Source organism: Carassius carassius, chromosome 28 (genome assembly GCF_963082965.1).
Source record: "Carassius carassius chromosome 28, fCarCar2.1, whole genome shotgun sequence".
In the NCBI taxonomy this organism is placed as follows: Eukaryota; Metazoa; Chordata; class Actinopteri; order Cypriniformes; family Cyprinidae; genus Carassius; species Carassius carassius.
In genome coordinates this window covers 8,967,390-8,989,357 of record NC_081782.1, presented here as the reverse complement: position 1 = coordinate 8,989,357, position 21,968 = coordinate 8,967,390, and the positions used below count along the sequence as shown (strand labels likewise).

At 34.8% G+C, this 21,968-nt stretch overlaps 2 protein-coding genes across 2 annotated transcripts in view; both read right to left on the bottom strand.

Annotated features, from left to right (window-relative positions):
* Window positions 1-251: 251 nt before the first annotated feature.
* On the bottom strand, window positions 252-4,068 carry LOC132107864 (galectin-9-like). Its single transcript, XM_059514171.1, has 10 exons — window positions 3,827-4,068; window positions 3,345-3,433; window positions 2,904-3,108; window positions 2,638-2,757; window positions 2,204-2,233; window positions 1,777-1,806; window positions 1,192-1,221; window positions 905-993; window positions 629-785; window positions 252-541 (listed from the first exon to the last, which is right to left on the bottom strand). The coding sequence occupies exons 1-10, from the start codon at window positions 3,860-3,862 to the stop codon at window positions 395-397; spliced, it is 933 nt and encodes a 310-aa protein (XP_059370154.1). The 5' UTR covers window positions 3,863-4,068; the 3' UTR covers window positions 252-394.
* Window positions 4,069-7,404: 3,336 nt separating this feature from the next.
* Window positions 7,405-21,968, bottom strand: part of ksr1b (kinase suppressor of ras 1b) — a 38,475-nt gene continuing 23,911 nt past the window's right edge. Inside the window, exons 6-21 of the mRNA XM_059514170.1 lie at window positions 17,371-17,528; window positions 17,014-17,083; window positions 16,827-16,910; window positions 16,679-16,740; window positions 16,473-16,585; window positions 14,889-15,057; window positions 14,569-14,610; window positions 13,822-13,864; window positions 11,411-11,471; window positions 10,446-10,843; window positions 9,794-9,884; window positions 9,445-9,578; window positions 9,212-9,343; window positions 8,873-9,014; window positions 8,651-8,784; window positions 7,405-7,711 (exon numbers count right to left, since the gene is read on the bottom strand). Coding sequence (XP_059370153.1) covers window positions 7,573-7,711; window positions 8,651-8,784; window positions 8,873-9,014; window positions 9,212-9,343; window positions 9,445-9,578; window positions 9,794-9,884; window positions 10,446-10,843; window positions 11,411-11,471; window positions 13,822-13,864; window positions 14,569-14,610; window positions 14,889-15,057; window positions 16,473-16,585; window positions 16,679-16,740; window positions 16,827-16,910; window positions 17,014-17,083; window positions 17,371-17,528 — 1,972 coding nt within the window. The 3' untranslated portion in view covers window positions 7,405-7,572. The remainder of the gene's footprint in view (window positions 7,712-8,650; window positions 8,785-8,872; window positions 9,015-9,211; window positions 9,344-9,444; window positions 9,579-9,793; window positions 9,885-10,445; window positions 10,844-11,410; window positions 11,472-13,821; window positions 13,865-14,568; window positions 14,611-14,888; window positions 15,058-16,472; window positions 16,586-16,678; window positions 16,741-16,826; window positions 16,911-17,013; window positions 17,084-17,370; window positions 17,529-21,968) is intronic.

Genomic DNA, 21,968 nt, shown 5'->3' with positions numbered 1-21,968 from the left:
CAGAGGTATCAATTCCTTGTTTAGATTTCACCAAGCCTGTTCCTCAAAATAAATATACCCCATGTGAGTTTTCAGTGAAAACCAGTTCAAGTTTGGTCAAAATCAGTAAGCGGGTCAGAGACAAATAAAACAATTCAAAACAAAATCAAATAGGACACACACGCTATGAGTTATTTCAAATCAATTTAAGATGCTTTAGCCTATAAGCATTATAAAAGCATTACATTTAGCATATTAGAGAAGCAAGGTCCTCTTAATTCAAAATAGCAAAATCACAGTGCTTTTCATGTTTACGGTCACCCATTTCTCCGTATTTGAAAGCAATTCTACTTTTCAATAATTAGCAATGCTTTCTCTTAAAGGTGATTTAAAAATGAAACATCACAGATTCCTGTTAAGCCTGCACTAAAGTCAGCTGCAGATCTCCACAAATCTCCAAAATATCAATGTCAGTCAGATTTGTGTAGCGATGTTTGTAAGTGTGTGCTTGTTTGCCGTTGACAAACACATTGTAATGATAGGGTTCGCAGGAGATAGTGACCTGCAACACACACAAGTGATATTATTTTCAACTCACAATGACAGCATCAGTAAAGTAAAACATGTTCATGGATGTAAGTGTGTCTACCTGGAAAGGTTGTCCTTTTTGAAAGGGCAAGTCTCCGAACCGTTCCTCTGCACCCCACTGCTCCATCTGATTGGTGTTGCGCACAACCACGCTCTCATCGAAACGAGGATTATAGTGCAATGCAATCCCACTTCTGTGGCGCAGGTTAAACATTATTCTAATGGAGGGAACAGAAGAACAGAAGATCTTAAAATGAACAGATTTACATTTCTGTTTAAATATGTAAAATTAGTTATAATTCAAATAACAGTGCGAGTCTGTCATCTGATGTCTGACCTGTTAGCATTGGGATTGATAACTCCATGGATGACAATGTTTTTGCCATGGTGAAGTCCACCGTTGATGACGGTTTTGTACGGGATAGTCTAAATGCAAGTCAAAATAAAAATAGATTTATAAACGAGTGACTTTTAAGTCATGTAATATTACTATTAAAAAATAAGTAAAAAACTTGTGGAGTGTCACACTGAAAGCACAGATTCTCATATTTATCTGAATCTCTTCATGCATGACTTTCAGTTGTGTATGGTCATGTGATTATTTGTGATGGGAGTTGCTCTTACATAGTTAGGTGCAGCTGGGTATGCCGGGAACTGTGGGTGGATAAACAAGTGTTTTCATTATTTCTTCATACAGGAAATATTTTTTTTTTTTATCTCAAAACTGTTACTGAAAGGTATGGGAGACTGCAAATGTCACGCTTGATTAAATAACAGCACCTTAGTGAGCAATTTCGATACAACAGAATGATACAAAATAAATGATTCATTATTAAAAGCATCACAAATAAGAGCACTGATAAACACAGATAACACTGAACAAAGGTTTTCGAAATGCTCACATGGCCAACTAACTTAAACAGGAAGTTGTGTGTATTGACACTTGGCAGCGGGGTGAAGTAGGTGTCATTATTTTCTGGAACCGTAGTTGACACATTAACCCGGTCACATCAAATGAGGAAGAACAAGTAGATTGTCTTTCTAATAGTCTCTTTCTCCAACCTTTCATGTACATTATGTTGTAGGCCATTTAATGTCTGAAGAATCCTATAAGGCATTTTGTGGGTTTTGTAGAGCACCAATTATATCATAATGTTGATCACCATAAAGGTGTCACATGACATATTTCATGATGTATTAAGCACTTACCCCACATCCTGGAGGTGCAGCATACTGGGGCTGTAGATGAAAGGAACAGCAGTTGTTTATGACAGGAAAACTGCAATAACGTCCTGACTTAAAGCTTCAGTCCGTAACTTTTGGCGCTTTAGCGATAAATAAACAGAAGTGGGTGCATCTTGCGGAAGAATATTGCACCCAGAGCTACTTCTCTCTGTTAATGTCTATGGCGAATCACGCAGGAGCTGGGCTATTCCGCAGTGGTACCTATCCGAACCAGTCTAAATAGTCTGAATATAAACACTTACTATAGTAGTGATTTAGTACAAGACAAAAACACTGTTTGGAAAACTGATTTCATGCTGTACTTTCTTATTACAGAATGTTTTTTTTTTATTTTTAACAAAAAAGTTAAGGACTACAGATTTAATGTTGTTCAAACTGATTTTGCTCTCACCTGAAATCCTGCTTGAGGTGCTGTATAAACCTAAAAAGATAAGATGATATACAAAATGCATTCAAAAGACATTGCAAATCTATGCTTGCTATTATAAAGTGCTGTTTATGAGTTTTTATCTCAAAAGTTAGACACGGTATGAGATGATATCCATCTGTCTTACAGGTTCAGGGTGATAGGAGGTAAATAAGGCTGCAAATATATATATGCCATATTACATTCAAAAATGTTATTTAAGTAAACTGGGCCTAAAAGCATTCAGCTACCACACATACTGAATATTGCTTTAATGTGAAGAACTGCACTTGTGATCACTTAATACATCCATTACAAAAGACATGGGCACAGACAAAAGTCATTCCAAACTAGCTCAAAAGTTAAGTTATAGTCTGAGAAACGTTCTGCAGTGGCAACGCATGTATTTTAGTTCTCACCGCAGGATTCTGGAAGACAATAGAGTTCAACTCCACCATTCCATCCACCGAAATGGTGTCCACATTAGAGTATGGAACGCGGTGTCTATAGTCCATGAAGTGTCTCCCATTAGTAGATATCTAAAGAGAACCATCACAAAAGTCATTAATGAAAAGAGGTGAAATGCCTTTCAAATAATTAACTATTTATGGTTCTGCTGATTAGAAAGAAAGATGCAAATGGCTACTATTTAGAAACTTCAATTTTAGAGTCAGTGTCCTTGTACCTTGTATTCGTCCTGCTCAACAAGGATCTGGAGGGTGAATGTTTGGCCTTGGGGGAAGGGAGATTCATGTTTGCGCTCCTCTGATCCCCAGCTCATGTTCTGAAAGCTGTTGAGCACTACATACCCAGCGCTCTCATAGCGTGGGTTAAAGTGCAGAGCAATATCAACCTCGGAACGAGAACCACATTGAAGGTTCACATGAAATCTGCAGGACAAAAAGGAATGGGTAACAAGGAGAGTGTGATCGGTCTCATCTCATCTCTGATTTGATATGTTCTAAAATAATTGCAAGGCTCACGAAGTGACACCAGAACTGGTATATAATTGTACTACTAAAAAAATACATCAAGAGCACTTTTGCAGCGCAGGTTAAAGGTAACCAGCATATTGTGGTTGCTCAACATTTTGAAAATGAGAATAAAACTCTTTCATGTTCCTCACCTGTTAGCCCCTGGTAAAACCCGTCCACTCAAGATGATGCTCTTCCCATCCTGCAGGCCTCCTTGGATTTGACCACTGAATGGGATTCTCTGTGTTGATGTAAAGAGTAATGTGACACAATCGCATCTGCCCCAAGGAGCTAATCCCCAATAATGTGAATCAATTATTAAAATGGCTTGTTTGATATACGAAATTGGGGAATGGATGTCATATGACGGTGTCATATATAATATAACGGTGAAAATTATCATTTAGGCTAAAAAAAAAAAAAGACAAAGCAAGGAGAGTAAAATCCTAGGCTACTTGTTGCATGAAGGAGTTTTAATTGTGCATGCAAAACCACATAACTTTGAATAATGGAGTTGCTAACTCAAAAAAGAGGAAGACAAAGGTAATAGCGAATAAAGGAGATATAATGATAATGCATTGCTTATTATTACGCCTTATGATAATTTTTTGCAAAATAATAATCAGTCACTTACCGGGTTGTAAAACGGTGGTTGCTGATAAAACGCCATTCTATCAGTTCTTACTTTCCTGCAGCTCTAGTGTGTACGAGAGAACAAAAAGAAAGCGAGTAGTTCGACAAACCGCGTAGATTTAAGAACCACCAACTGACGTCCGGTTTCCGACGTAAAACACGTCAAGATTTGATCTCTCCAGAAGACTATGAACTTGGCCAATGTTCATTGGCTGTACATGGGCTTCTAAGTTTTGCTTTTCCTAACGTTGATCAATGTAACGTTAATTCACTGATCAAACCCAAACTGCTAGGTGAGGAGGAATGTTATATAGCCAATAAATATAGCAATAGGTCAGCTAGGATTATCGAATGTGGGACACTGACTAATGAGGGAATTTATCTCTTCTTTTACAACATTAAACTGAAACTGAACATGATTGGTGTTGAATTCAAGCAGGGTGTTAAGTTTTTGAAATCACTTAACTTGCTGGAAATTATGTAAGAAATGTGGCCAAGAAAATCAACAAACAGGAAGTAGCTCTTGTAAAGTTCACTGAAATGACATTGACATAGGATTTAGACTAAATGAATGTTAAGGATATAAATCTGTTATAAATAAAACAAATAAAAGCGATGTTCTAAATTGTTATCAAATTATATTTGCAATGAATTTAGACATCAGATTTTGCAATAATATTCTTAAAATGTATTAATATTTTCTATTGAAAGAAATCTTTGTTGTCCCACTTTTGAAAATTATTTTCAAAATAGGACAGCATGTTTTGACTAATGTGGGACAGTCAATGTGCAAATGTGCATTAAGAAGGTTAAATGCCATACATGTAATTTTGTCAATTTTGGGGATTATAATGCAGCATTATTATTTGTTTTAAAATCCAGATTCACAATTTAGCGACTAGAGGAAAATGGCGTCCTGGACCATGACCCTGCCCAGGACGGCTTATTTCTGTTATGAAGACTTTAACTATTACAATTTGATTAACACAAGCTTTTGAAAAATAAATAAATAAATAATAATAATAATAGAAGTTTATAGAATTTTAATAACAGTTTTAAAGGCATTCAATGTTCCACATTTTACATATTTTCAAAATTTGTTTATTAAATTATTTTGCTATAATCCTTCAGTTCAATTTTTAAAAAATTACTTAATTAGGTGGTTATTTTTATTGTTGTAAATAATAAAATAATAAATTATTTTAAATAATATAAGATTTCTGTTATAAAATTGTATTTGACATTCCATAAACGAACATATAGGTTACTATTTATTTATTTATTTTTTTTTGACTTGAAGACAACAAACACACTGTAGGCCTACTAAATAAATTAAGCAAACATGGGTATGCACATTTAACCAGGAGTGTTAAATGTGAGGTTTACTTTGTAAAAATTATTGACTATTTATAAGCCAAAACATAGTGTCCCATATTTGAGCATGAGCTGTCCCACATTAGAGAATCCACAAATTCTTAAATGATTTGGCACAAGGAGTACTAATATATGTGCCATTTCCCCTTTAATTAAAATTTTCTGAAAAATGTCTTATGATTTAGATACGGAACATCTTGGGGATTTTATAATGATACAACATTTTGATGTATCATTATGGCTTCATATGGAAATATGATGCACAAGTCAAAATGGCAAAATGGCTTACCCTAATCCATCCAACGTAAAATAGACAGAAGATGGTTATTTTTGGGGAAGCAAGTTAAAACAGATAAGGTCACGTCTCACAAAGTGCTAAATATTTACTCTATTTTAGGAAAATTTGTAGGCTATTTCCAAATAATCGACACTCCAGAAGCGTTCTCCCGAACTGCAAAATATAGCCTGTTGTAGGGGACAGCGGGACTTATTATCATTATTTACAGATAATCATCCTCTTATTCATACTAAATATGTAAAACAAATGGCATGTCAAGATGTCAACTACAACTTGATTTTAAAATGACTTGGGTGTTGCATGCCCAAACTGAATGTCTTGTCATTTTGAATTTAACCAAATTATGTCTGAGACCTACCGCCTAGGAAAATCACGTAGATCATCTTAACTCTTTGTAGCCTACTAGGAAAAGTAATTTTATGGCATACTTTCAGGAAACGTTTTGTTAAACCAGATTACAAGCTGTTTTGTAACATTTTTGTACAACCCAAGTCATGAGATATAATGTTGTATCAGATAAAATATTCAAAGCTGTACAGTAAAGGAGCAGTTTTGTGTGGAATTTCTTTTGTCCATAAAAAAAAAGTTTTGGAATTTAACCATAGACAGATGTAAATAATAGGCTACTATACAAATAGCCTCAGTACACAGACAATGGATTTTCTTTAATACTTCTTTCTGATGCATACATTTTCTGGAGGTATTTTAAACTACAACATTAACAACTAAACTTTGTTTTTGAACAGGGTGAGTTTGTGGAAAATGTCTGTCAAATTACTAAAGTAGCCTACTAAATTAAAAACAAAATGCAATTTCTGATATCAAATATGAAAAACCTCTTACAGTAATATGTACAACTCTAGAAAAGATTAAAAGTAGCCTAGATTATATAGGCCTACCCCTGGTTTTACAGTCATGACTTAAAATCTAGTCATAGAGTAAATATCTTAAAATATGTCAAAGCCATTGCCATCTCAAGATACACAGCTGTAAGGTTTTTATTTATTTTTTTGCCAAAGGTTTTTTTTTTTTTTTTTTTAAAGCTGCTTCAATATCTTAATTTAATTAAGGCCTAGTCCTGGCTTAAGTTTATCACTGGTGTGAAACCAGACTGTAATGTTTTTTTTGTTGTTGTTGCAACACTCTCTTTCATGAAACAGAAAAAATATATATTTCAAATGTTTTATTTATTTCTGCAAGGATAAAAGGACATTGTGTTTACAGACAAATGGCTATAAGCTTTACAAAAATATTAATTCATAATTACATAACATTAAAACCACAATCTCATTCTAGAAATGTACAAATTGTGTTCGACACACTTTGTTTATAAAGAGCTGTACAACAGGAGTAAAGTACCTTTTCAACAATTTTTCGATGGAAACATATAACATTTTGTACAAATAATATAAGAAATCTTAGCTGTACAATAAATAAAACAATAGTTCTCTATTCGAATTCCTTTAGGTTGTCATGGGAACAGTCACTGCCATCTTCACCAGCCTCTCATTGTTCAGAACACCACAAATAAATCACTCAAAACTCTGCATGCACACTCTCACACACTTTCTCTCTCACACACACACAAATTAAAACAAGAGGTATTCGATATTAAAAGTTCCTGAACATCATCCTGCTGGATCAAAATATTGTTTCATTCTTCATGATATTACAAATACCTCATCAGGATCCATATTTTTGAGGATCTTTATCCATCCTCAGTAGGTCAGATTAGCATCCGGTAAATAATTATTCAGTTAAATCTTAATTTTGAGCAAATACATGGAATACGGAAGTCACTTTTTTTAAGAATACAGGAGAAAGTGGACTGTAAAAGCTTAAGGTCTGTCCTCAAAAGAGCAATGGAAATCAAATTCCATTCATCTGACATCACATGAGAAATTTGAAATGGCAAAACGTGGCAAAGTCAACTAGCTCAGTAAATCAGCTGAAAGCCTATCTGAATATTTTACATGTACACATTTTCAGCCAATAACTTTGCTCAGTGTTAGAACCGGCAACAGTTCAAAAGTGGCCAAAGATGGGACTACTATTAAAAACATTCTAAAAATGACTCAGTTGTTTTCTTTGAATGCAGTAGCCATGCTAATGTTAACAGCAGCTGTGGACAAACCATCGTATTTGTAGACATAGGGACAACGAGAGCGGAGGCCTGGACTGCAGTGCTCACGCAGACAGTGGTGATGCCATGCACTGAACATTCAGCCAATCAGAGAACAGAAGGAAGGAAAATACAGAGGACAAAATAAAGTGACATGTGAAATATGAAGATTTGGAAGAAGTTGTTGGTAAGAAGAAAGGTTGAGACATCAAGATGGAGACAGGAACGGCCGATGACAGAGAGAGGGGATCACAAGTTTGGGCCATTTCCAGTGCGGAGAGAAACCCACAAGAAAAACAGCAGAGACAACATACACAAATATTTGAAAGAAAATTACTAAAGAAAATTCAGGGATTTCAACTGTACTGTACTTGTACTGATAAATAATAATAATAAATCATTTTAAATGATTTAATGTATTACATCATATAATCATATATTATCTAATTATTGTCATTAATATTATTTTAAATATATTATAAATTCAGAACCACTGTCTAACCATCGTTATTAAATATAAAAGGTGAATTCCTGACCACAGGCCAGATATTTGGAGCATATGAACATATTCAGAGTGTAACAGGCTAAATCAATAAGCACCTTCCCTCTGAACCAATCCTATTATCTGCTTCTATCTAGTAAATAATAAACGACAAATCACATATATCTTCACACATCTGCAAACCAGACCAATCATTCATATAACAGGCAAAAACTTTGGTAGCAGAAAAACGCTCACAAGCTCACAGGCATACACTCTTTTGCATTACTGTCACTTATTGTTATTTTCCGCACTATAATATCAGGTTGGATCAAATATATAATGGTTGATTCCATGCACAGCATCCTTCTGACTCTCGTTACACTAAAAAATCCAAAGGTGTACAATTAAATAGGCTCAGAATAGAGACAAAAAAAAAAACAATACACAGGTCGGCTCCAAACGATCAGTTAGTTTTCATGCTCCCTAAACTACACCCCAAAAAAAGGGTGATCCACAGCATGCTAGCGTTCCAGACTAGGATACATACTCCTCAGACTTCCAGAAGTGGCCGGGGTGTGAGAGTCTGCGATTGAGCTTCGGCAGCTTCTCTAGTAAGTCTGACAGCTGAGTGAATGTGGGTCTGTCCTCAACCTTAAAGGACCAGCAGGCTGACAAGATCTCCTGCAGTGCCAATACAATGAACATGTTAATATTATTTTGTGTATATGTAATATTTTATATATTATATATATTACAGGGCTGGATTTACCGTAACCTCCTTGCCCAAGCTTGTACCCTTCTGGGTCAGTAACGGTCTGATGCCTTCTCCACTTCCCAGCTGATAGATCAAAACTTCAGTCGGTTGGTTAACGATAGGCCATTCTTTAGCCTGAAGTTCATACCAGATAGTGCTGAGAAAGAAACATTTAAAGTCAACTGATCAATTGAACTGATCAATGATTGTAATTTGATTTTGATAAAGCCTTTACAATGAAGGACCAATTCGTTTTTTTTAAGCAGAAATGAAACATTAACACCGAAACCAAATGATTGCATAAGATGCCTTGTATATGCAATGTAGATGTGGGAAAAGAGATGTGGTTTTTACCCAAATGCGTAAACATCAGCAGATTTCGAAAAGGGCAAACAGTCTTCTTGGTTTCCTGGTACCATCTTTCGCACAATCTCTGGAGCCAGGTAATAGATCCACCCTCGTGGAAGCTTCAGTTCATTTTCTCGCCTACAAACAAACGCATACAATAATGAATTTCTTAACAAAGCATACTGTATAACAAGACTATTTTAGTTTTCTACCACTGGGGTAAATTACATACACCCTACCTGTCCTCCTGTACCACTCCAGACATCCCAAACAGACCGAAATCGGTGATGACCACTTTGTTTGAATCGTAAAAAACATTCTTAGACTTTAAATCTTTGTGCACAATTCCCTTTGCATGGAGGTAACCCATTCCCTGCAAAAGGAAAAAGACACAAAACAAAACCATTGTTAATGTGATTTGAGTTAAAGAAGCCAAACTGATGATATAATGGTCAGATTTTTTTAGCTGCTTTACAGTTTTTACATTTTGACGATAGACTACAAAGACATTTTTTGGATAATAACATGCACTGATAAATCATTCATTCAATAAAGCCAAGAACATGTATTATATGTGATGCTTCATACCTTTACAATTTCCTGAGCGATTTGTCTTATCTTGTTGATGTCAAGTTTAGAATCCCTGACAACAGAGTAGAGCGTCCGTCCTTTACAAAAGCTGCAGCAGGACCATAATACAAAAATACATTACAATCAAAACGCAAATGTTACTATATATTTTAACATACTACACATTAAAAACACACACTACCATCCAAAGCAAGTTTGTTAATGTCTCTAATGTCTAAATGTCGCACCAAGGTTGCATTTATTTGATAAGAAATACAGTAAAAACAGTAATATTGTGAAATATTTCATTAAAAAAAAATTAATATACGGTACTTTAAAATTCAATTAATTGCATGCAATGAATTTTCAGCAGTGAATTACTCCAGTCTTCAGTGTTACATAATCCTACAGAAATTGTTCTAAAATGCTTATTTGGTCCTTAAAAAGCATTTATGATTATTACCAGCTGTGCTGCTTAATATTTTTGTGGAAACAATGACACATTTTATTCAGGATGGTGAATAAAAAGAACAGCATTTATTTAAAACAGAAATCTTTTGTAAATGTCTTAACTGTCACTTTTGATTAATTAAATGCATCCTTGCTGAATACAAAATATAAATTTCTTTACATGAATGACACAACACTGAGAGAGATAAGAAAGGTGAACCTGGTGATAATGGCCAGATGAGGAGGATTCATGCAGGCCCCCATAAACAGCACCACGTTCTCGTGTCGCGTCTGCCGGTAGTTCATCACCTCCTTCTTAAACAGCTTCAGGTGCTCCTGGTTGTTACCATCAATCTCTAACAAGCGAACGGCCACCTCTCCATGCCAGCGGCCCCTGCACACCTTCCCCCAGCGGCCTTTACCGATCAGCTCTCCGAGCTCCAGCTGCTCAAAAGGCACATCCCATTCCTGCAGGTAAACGCTGGTCTGGCTGGCCTTACGCCTTATGTGGTCCTTCCAGTAGCCCCTGCAGTTGGGCAGGTCATCCACTTCATCGCCTTCACTTTCATCATCCGAACCTTCCTGATCCTGACCGTCATTTCCTTGCTGCTCCTCATCCTGAATGAGAAGAATAATAACCAATTTAGACAATTCTAGGGCTAAATGTATATTTAATATTCACATAATCCTAAATCAGTTTAAATTTTGCACAATTCAAAATGAAAGTGACGTGACATTCAGCCAAGTATGGTGACCCAGAATTACTCAGAATTTGTGCTCTGCATTTAACCCATCCAAAGTGCACACACACAGCAGTGAACACACACACACACACACACACACCCGGAGCAGTGGGCAGCCATTTATGCTGTGGCGCCCAGGGAGCAGTTGTTGGTTTGGTGCCTTACTCAAGGGCACCTCAGTCGTGGTATTGCTGGCTTGAGACTCGAACCCACAACCCTAGGGTTAGGAGTCAAACTCTCTAACCACTAGGCCACGACTTTTAAAGCCACCTGTTAAGAGGCACTGCTGGGAAAATTTAAATTGCTTAAGTACTGTCTTTTAGAGGTCAGGGTCACTACCTTACATCACTGACCACACAAAACCATGTGAACACCATGATAAGCTGGAAATGTTGCCCACAAATACTTTCAGTTGTGTTTGGAGGTTTCTTGCGGCACTCACCACAGCTTCACTTTGGCCTGTTGACGACTGGTTGACATTACCATCCAACTGCTCTGTTTCTCTGCATGGAAGAGAGGACATACTAAACTTAGTGGAAATTTACTAATAACTTTTAAATAGTTATCAGAACTATGTATGATACAATTTGATATATTCTACACCATTTATCTAAGGATAGTTCACCCAAAAATTGTTTATGTGCAATATATTTTGTTAAATCTAACATATTTCTTTCTAAAACTGCTAGTTATAATGTGTACTTAATATTTTCTCATTTAACACAAAAATAGCATTGAATAATCTTTTTTTTTTTTTCTTCTTTTCATTTTGACTATAAGAGCCTAGATTTCCTAAGATCAATTTTGAAAAAATTATTCGAAAATACTAGGGATATAAATTTCAATTGGCCAAACCATGCGTGCCCACAAAGGTTGACAGTGTCTCAGATCCTCCCTCTGTAGTGATGACGTCTAAACCACACCATATTATTTTGAGACAGGTATACTGGACGCATGTTGGCATCGCTTCATAACTTGTTTACTGAGACGCTCTCATCACTCACATCTCCCCTATAGATTTGACTTGTGTATTTATGGACTGGAAACAAGAACCACATGAGGGAGCAATCAGTCAAAACTGTTTACTCAAAATTTCAAGTTAAGTGCAGTTACAGTAGAAGGCTTGTGTTGTAAAAACAAAGATCTAACTAATGTGAGTTTCATGTATTGTTGACGTAACATTAATGCATTTGCTGCATCAAAACGTGCTTAAAATCACGCATAATACATCCTAGCAACCATTCAAAACATGCTAGTAACCAAACTGCACAGCAACATTTTAAAACCCCTTGCTACATGTACCGTGTTAAGCTAACTGAGACTTGGTAAAACACTTGTATATCATTATTCTATTGTTGATTTTGACTGCTTCCATTGTCCCTCATTTGTAAGTCGCTTTGGCTAAAAGCATCTGCTAAATGACTAAATGTAAATCTAAATAAAAGTTCAAAGTGTGTTCATTTAAGCACTCAATATTTGATCAGGGCTCCTTTAGCACAAATGACAACGTCAGTGAGGTGGGTCACTACTGAGGTGCTCTTGAGCCTTGAGCTTGTCTGTACTGTTGGATCAATTGTTTCTCATCTTTCTCTTAAAAATGTCCCATAGATTCCATATAGGGTTCAGGTCAGGCATGTTGGTTGGCCAATCAAGCACAGTAATGTCATGGTCAGCAAACCACTTGGAAGTGGTTTTGGCACTGTGGGCAGGTGCTAAAGTCCTGCTGGAAAAGGTAATCAGCATCTTCATAAAGCTTGTCAGCAGATGGAAGCATAAAGTGCTCTAAAATCTCCTGGTAGATGGCTGCACTGACTTTGGACTTGATAAAACACAATGTCATCACTGACTTCAGAAAATTTACACTGGACTTCAAGCAGCTTGGATTCTGTGCCTCCAAAGTCTTCGTCCAGACCTCAGATCTTGATTTCCAAATGAAATGCAAAATGTACTTTAATCTGAAAACAGGACTTTGGACCCATGAGCAACAGTCCAGTTCCTTTTCTCCTTAGCCCAGGTAAGATGCTTCAGATGTTGTTTCTGTTTCAGAAGTGGCTTGTTAGCCCTTTTCGTGAAGACATCTGAGTGTGGTGACTCTTGATGCACTGACTCCAGCTTCAGTCCACTGCCTGTGAAGCTCTCCCAAGTGTTTGAATCAGCTTTGCTTGATAGTATTCTCAAGCTTGCAGTCATCCCACTTTTCCTACCCATTTTCTTCCTTCCAGTTAACTTTGCATTTAATATGCTTTGATACAGCACTCTGTGAACTGCCACTCCTATCAGTAATGACCTTCTGAGAGTTCCTTTCTTTGAGGAGGGTGTCTAAGATTATTATGGTTTAAAAAAAAAAGAAATGTTCAGAATTTATACTGTAGGGATGGTCATTGAATAAAAACTGCAGGGGCTACTGGAAAGACTTCATAAACCATAATAAAAATTTAAATACTCTAATATTTTGAGATACTGGATGTTTGACTCTAATCATCAAAATAAAGAAACAGGTTGAAATTAACATAAAGGTAAAAAAAATAATGGAAAGCATTTGTGTGAACTATCCCTTTAAAGCATCTTTGAAGCATACATCATGAGTTTGAACTTGCAGGAAAAATTTTCCAGAAGTCAGTGCTGCCATATTGGTTTCATGTGAACTTATTACGCAACTGATTCAGTCAAGATGAGTGAGTTGTGTTTTTTAAGACCCAGAAAATGTTTACTCTTCAACTACAGTTAAGAAACATGCAGAGTTATTATAAAGTACCACAAGGAACCAGAACCAATTAAACTTGCATTTCAATTGCCTGAGGTCAAAACATTTCTAGAAATGCTGAAGTAACAGTAATCAAAGTTTTGTTTTACCCTGTGTTGCAACCTCCATCTGAATGTGTGGAACTGGATACGTCTGTGAGAAAAAAGGGATTCTTGAGTTACACGTGACATTAAATGTTCAGATTCCATGTAAAGGTGTGCCAAGTATTTCTACTCCACTTAATGTTTTGAAGTTGAAAGTAGTTGCTGTTCAAAGCTTCCTGAATTTAAAAAAAAAATAGTTTGAAATAGTTTTTTTAAGATTCCATGATGATTAAAAAAGTCCAAAAAACACAATTTATATATAATATAGAATTTTTGGTAACAATTTATAAATGTCTTTGAATATATATATATATATATATATATATATATATATATATATATATATATAATTATTTATTTATTTCTTTGTCATTTTTTTAACAGTGTATATGCTAAAGTTAGGGCAATATTAATAGTGATGCATGCTAATAACTTGGTGGTGGACCTTTACAACAACTGAATAACATATATTTTAGGTTCTCTATACACAGCACAAGAGACAGAGAACTGAAAGCACAAAATACTGCAAAAAATATAGCAATTGCCACAGATAACCAGTAGAAGGCGAAACACCACAGTATAAGCAATACTAACAACTTTATCTCAATTTTAAGTTCACTACAGCTGAAGCTCTCAGGATCGGGAAACAGAGTTAGGTTGTCTTGAAATGTCACTGATAACTCAACTAGGAACTCAGATACCACTACTGAAGAGTTAATAAGAGTTTTGTGGTCTGGAGGATTGTTAACTCACCAGGGAAGACAAACTGTTGTCTATGCTGAAAGTAGCAGGCAGCTATTGAGTGGGACAAATAGACAAATGTCCACAAGGAAAAGACAAATACCCAGTTAAACAACTTGCTTGTTATGCGTCAGCGATAGTTACTTAAGCAGTTATTAGTAGGTTAGTGAGCATTTATTGAAGAGGTAATTTCTGAGCATTGGAAACAAGAAAAGAGTGCTTAATAATGCTGTGCTACAAAAAGAGTGTGATTCTGTAGTGCAGAGGTTTAAATGGGTTTTACATGCGGACGGCAAATAAGATTCTGTGGTATTGGTGTAAACAAGACTAACCTGGGAAGTGAAACCGACTGTCAACGGGACCCTTAGGGGAGGGGTTGGGTGGTGGGGTGGCGCTTGGGGGGTTGCTCTGACCAAATGGGGCAGGTGAGGAAGGGGTGGAGGAGGTGGTGGAGGAGGGGTTACTACTGGAGTCCAGCTGACTCAGTGATGGAGGGTGGTCCTAAAGGGGGAACACATATCTTAAAAAACCTTTTCCAAAAAACAGCCAAACAAGGTGCAAACACGGAATCAAATCTTATAGGTAGTCACTAGCATCATAAAATGAAATAGTACAAATAAATATAAGGATTTAAAAATAATGTATTTTTTAAATAGAAATAAAAATAGGATATAAAAATGGATGTTTGAAACAAGTATGCCATATTATAAAATAGTGTTTCAATAAATCATACGGGTACTCACAAGCATAATTAAATAAAAGTGCAAAAAATACAAATAAATGAAATGTATGTATTTTTTAATTATAATTTTAATTATATATATATATATATATATATATATATATATATATATATATATATATATATATATATATATATATATATATATTATATATATATATATATATATATATATATATATATATATACACAGTACAGACCAAAAGTTTGGAAACATTACTATTTTTAATGTTTTTGAAAGAAGTTTCTTCTGCTCATCAAGCCTGCATTTATTTGATCAAAAATACAGAAAAAAATGTAATATTGTGAAATATTATTACAACTTAAAATAATAGTTTTCTATTTGAATATACTTTAAAAAAATAATTTATTTCTGAGATGCAAAGCTGTATTTTCAGCATCATTACTCCAGCCTTCAGTGTCACATGTAACATCCAGTCTATCACATGATCATTTAGAAATCATTCTAATATTCTGATTTATTATGAGTGTTGGAAACAGTTCTGCTGTCTAATATATTTGATGAATAAAAGGTTAAAAAGAACTGCATTTATTAAAAAAAATAAAATCTTTACTATCACTTTTTATCAATTTAACACATCCTTGCTGAATAAAAGTATTTTATTAAAAAAAAAGAAAATTGCTGACCAGTAGTGTATATTGTTATAAAATATTTATATTTTAAAAACATAGCTTCTTTTTTTTATTTTTTTACTTTTTATTCATCAAAGTATCCTAAAAAAGTATCACGTTCTGAAAAAATATTAAGCAGCAGAACTGTTTCCAACTTTGATAATAAATAATTATATTAGAATGATTTCTAAAGGATCATGTGATAATGATCCTAAAAATTGTGCTTTGCATCACAGAAATAAATGATAATTTAAAGTATAATAAATTTAAAAACATTATTTTAAATTGTAATAATATATCACAATATTAAAAAAAATTTCCTGTATTTTTGATCAAATAAATGCAGGCTTGATGAGCAGAAGAAACTTAAAAACAAAAACATAAAAAATAGTAATGTTTCCAAACTTTTGGTCTGTACTGTATATATATATATATATATATATATATATATATATATATATATATATATATATATATATATATATATATATATATATAATACTAAGTTAGTAGGGTGTGACTCTCAACAAAAGCTACATGCCTTTTTGTTAATTGCCTTCGGTAATGTTCCGTACTGCTGAGACTCTGACGGTCGCTCCACCTGGTTATTGATACCTGACGGTACTGACTCTGTTCTTCTGATATTATTTGGAACTGAAAAAAATAAAACAACTTTAGATCATCTGCAAAGCTGTCTGAATATACAGTATACTACATCTCGTACAAAAAAATATATATATATATTACATTGTGCAAATGAAATCCTGCACTTAGGGGCCTCTTTGGTACATTTATTGTGGCACTTCACCCTAAAAGAGATTAAAGCAAACATTAGCAGGAAGATAATGTAAAATCAGATGTGCTTTTCCTAAAAAAAATTCTTGTGTTTGCTTACTTGCAATGTTTGCATTTAACACCAAACATCATGTTCTTCTTGCACACCTGACACGTCTGAGACAACCAGGACTTGGTGGAAAATCTTTAAGGAGGCAGAATAAGAAAGCCAATGTCAGTTGTGCTGGAAGTTGAAAGACAAACACGGACGTAGGAATGAAAACAACCAAAAGTTCAACAGTCAGTACCTGTGTGTGACATCCAGACCAATATCCTTCCTCATGATTAGCGGAGAGCTTCCGTGGGATGCAACATTATCTATATGATGTTAAAGAAAAACAGATTGTACTCGAAATAGATTCAAATTGAGTTTGGTGTTAGCATCTCTAAACTTTAGAGTTGACTAGACAAATTTTTCACTGCAGTGCATTCTGGGAATTAACTGTATGTGTATTGCTGCCTTTAGCCAAATCAACATATTTCATGAGCAAACATAACGCAGATGTCTAACTGTTGCCTTTTTTATCTGCAGTATTGCACCAACAGTATGATGACTGAAAAAGTTTTGGAACACACAAACTAGACGTTTACCAAAAAACACTTACTTCTAAAACCCGCGGGATCTCCCAGGTGACTGGGGGTGTTTGGTAGGATGCAGGGGGAACGGGCAGACAACAGTGGTGACCGTGAGGGCGAGTCTTCCCAGCCGTTTCCTCCACCATTTACCTGCACGTTCAGAAGTGGCTTGTTCTTCTTCCCGCTCCTGCAGGCAAAAGGGAACGAATCAACATTTGATCTTGGTAGTTGACATTAATGTTATGTGCTATATAAAATAGCATTTTGGTGTTTTTGTAAATTAAATTATAAAATAATTAATAAATAATTAGAACAATAAATCATTATCATTATAATAACAATTCATTAACTTAATTGAATCATTTAAAATTACTTTGGCATATAGATTTTATGACCTTATATTACCTAAGATCAGTGTTGGGAAGGTTACTTTGGAAATGTAATAGGTTACAGATTACAAGTTACCCTGTTTAAAATGTAATAGTAGTGTAACTTTTTCAATTACTTTATTAAAGTAATGTAACTAATTACTTTTGAGTACTTTTTGATTACTTTTATAAATTTGTGAAAATTAAAGAATAATAAATAAAAGCATATACATCAACTTAAATACAGTTATCTAATAAGCATGTGACGTATTCTGTGTAATAAACTCCTAAAACATTGGGGTTTTTTTGTAAACTGCTGTCTCTTTGTATATGATGATAGTTTTCCTAAAATAAGTAAAATGCATATGAAGTGACACAGAGCAGTTCTAGAAATTGTGTTTATGTGCTCGTGTACTCCTATATTGAGGCAGCAGAGGTTGAAAACACTGCGAGCTTCAGTAGGCCTATGTGTAGTAAATGAAACCATGTCTCTGCCATTACTTTACAGGAGGGGCGGACTGGGAAAAAAATTCAAATTCATTTAAATAATTAAAAGTTCTCTCCTGAACGGCACCTTCACTTCCATTTTTCTCTTCAGTCCCTTTATTTTGCCCTGTTATCCATCTCTCTCATGACTTTAATACTCAAGATTGAACAAAACTATACTTTACAATACAATACTCTACAATACTACAATATCTTTATAGAAAAATCCTAATACTGTATACGAAAATAACCTTTTTTTTTTTTTGCAAATGGATTTGTATTTATTTTTAAATAAATACATTTGTAAAATAATTTTACATTTTTGGTTACCACAATTAACCAATAGTAACCATTTTCTCTGGATTTATAGTTAAATGTTAAAATGTTAATTTTCGTAAGGGTTGTGTTGTTGTCTGTATAGCTCCCCCTAAACCTATAAAAAAAATCGGATTTTTTTTCAAGCTAAATTACAACTGTAACATTACAACTGATAATAATGATGTCCTTTATATAGTATTTTGAGTGATGACTGATGAGCAACGTGCTGCTGCTTGATTAAATAAATAAAAAAACAAAGACAAAAAAAGCATCTTTACAGATGAAACTGACCTGAAACCCTGAACAGTAGTTCTGCTTCTCTGCTCCAGCTGTCCACTCTATTATTTCTTTCTTTCTCTCTCTCTCTCTCTCTCTCTCTCTCTCTCTCTCTCTCTCTCTCATTGATTACTCTGAGTCTGATCCAACCCGTTTGGCGGAGGCGCGGAGAGCGCGCGAGTCATGACTAACACTTCATGACTTATTAGAGATTTAATTATCAAATGGCCGATTCGCAAATGATCGCTTTAGTACATTCGGCGTGCAATTATACAATAATGATATTAAATAGTGGGGCAAAATCGGCTGCCATGACACCGGGAATTGTCCCGGTTCTCCCGGTGTCTAGTCCGCGCCTGATTTCCACAGACACGCAGAATGTGCAAGTCATATATTGCATTTTTGGGGCTTAATATTCACAGACACTAGTCCATGTCATGTTTTGATTCAAGTGTACTGACCTACTTTTGATTTAGTCATCCAAAATGTGGCATATTTCGTCCGCGTTAGGCATTTCTTTTTTATGACTGGATTCTACGAACCGGACTGTATTTCCGCATCCCGGAAATTATTAGCGCGGTATGTCTCAGAATAGTCAGTGCAATTTGGGAAAGAAATCAGTTAAATCTGTATGTGGATGTGTGTAAATATTCAAATGTAATCCCCTTTGTAATCATTAAAAATTTCATAAGTAACTGTAATTTAATTACTCATTTTTTCTTAGTAACTGTAACTAATTACAGTTACAATAATTTTGTAATTAGATTACGTAACGCCGTTACATGTAACTAGTTACTCCCCAACACTGCCTAAGATAGTACATGAATGGAACATTTGAAACGTAAAACAATCATTTTTACACTGCAGAACCATTTAATATGAACTTGTATAAAACAAAAAGCAGTTTACAATGTACCCTAAAATCATTAAGACTCATCACCTGCAACCTTTCACTGGAATTATTTACAATGTGGCCAATTATAATTCTCAGAAAGCTCTCATAATGACTCACTCTGCATCTCCTAGCAAGAAATCTTTCTATAGTATTTTAAATAAACACACATCTGCAGCTTGGTCACCACAAATATTTTAAAAATGTGGAGCAAATGCAGGCGTGGAGCTTCACAGGCAGGGAGTTTTTGAGGTGGACTTCAGTTCACACACTTATTATGACGAGGAGCTCCAATCCTGCGGACGTTTATTGGCTCAGAGGAGCGGGAATGATCAAGCACTGGACGCCAGTGAGTCTGAGAAGGGGTCTGACCTCGGCCTTGTGCTAACGGGAAACACTGGGGTTACGTGAAGGGGCGGAAGGACGGGAGTGTTGAACTGCTCTCCGAAACCTGCCTGGAACTGGGCCATCAGTGATCTCAGATGTCACAGCAGTCCACTCCCACAGACGAACACACACTGGGCAGGTCAACACAGTGTGGTACACGTATGAACAGTGGGAGCTAAAAGAATGTGTAGAACATTTTGTCTAAGAAGAATTTCTTTATTTATGCTGCAAGGCTACAATTCATTCCAAGTTTTAGTTAGGCAACATGTTGTGCAATGTAAAACTAAAATCCTCTGGATTTATAGAGTCAGCATCCTGCTCATTTTACATGCGATGTGGCAAAGAAACAACATGTAACCATTATTTCAAACCTGTAGGACTTTATTTCTTCTGTGGAACACTAATGGTCAAATGTTTTAAATACCCTGTCCAATTTTCTTAGTATAATTAAAGTGAATGAGGAATTGGGCTATCAAAATACCAGAATGCAAAAAACACCATGAAACTATCGTAAAGCTGTTCCATATGACTTTATTGCTATTAGGGATATGCCGGTATCAAATTTTCCTGTTGCGATTAATAGCTCATGCTTTTATCACGGTAAACGGTATTATCGCGGTATTGAAATTTTGTTTTAAAAAGTGCTCAAAATATAGTATAATATAATATAATAGGTCAAATAACTTTTTTCTAATAACAAAAATAACTGAACATTTAAATAAAATAAAACAAAGAAAAATATATAAAGTTAAAAGTTACGCACAGATTAAAGTGCAAAAGAACTATAGGTATCACTTTACAATCTCATTAATTAACCATTAACATTTACAATAGCTACATTTGCTACAGAAGTTATTAATTTTTGTACAAAAAAAATACAAGTCATAGTTCATGTTAGCTCATTAAATAATACAGTTGCAAATTTACATTTTAACAACCAACGTGTTATTAAATACTGGAATACCTAAGATTAATGAATGTTCAGAAGAAATTGTCATTGGCAGTTTATGTTAACCAATGAATTAACTAATGTTAAAAATGAAGCTCTGATGTAAAGTATGAATTAACAATAAAAAATCAAAACATTTTCAAACTATATCTATGGCACGTTGTAGTCCAGATTAAAATAACCTATTAAGTCTAAATATTTAAGTACTTATCGCTGTGATGAACATCATAGCAAATACACAAATCTGAATGGCTATTTTAAATGATTTAAATATGTTTCAGAAGTAGTCCAGTTGGTTTATTCAAGGGGTTTCCAGGGTAAAGACATTTTCTGCAGTTTAGCGCCATCTGCTGTCAGAGAGTGAATGTGCTTTCATTCAGCGTGTCTCACGTGCTCCTCCATGTGCTTCTCTTCGTGGTTGTTTACATCAGAGCAGCACAGAGTCTTTCAAGCAGCATACACCGGTGTTGTGCATTTTGACCAGTTGATGGGAATAGTATTCTTAAAATGCATTCCAAATTCAGAATAATTTGTAATATAATTATTCGCGGTATTTAGAAGTGCCCACGATAACAATATCATGCATATTCATTACCGTGGTATATCGCATTACCGAATACCGGCACAAGTCTAATTGCTATATTAAAAAAAATTATAATAATCTTAAATGATTCGATAGCTTTATGCAAACTGTTATTTGTAATTTTTGTAGTGCTGTCAAACGAGTGATCAAAAATAAAAGTTTTTGTTAACATAATATATGCATGTGTACTGTGTATATTTAGTTTGTATATATAAACAATACAGACATATACAGAATATTCTTTGGAAATATTTACATACATTTATATAATATGCTATATAAATATATCTAATATATAAACATTTTTCTTAAATATATACATGCATGTATTTGTATGTATATATATGCAGTGTTGGGGGCAACGAGTT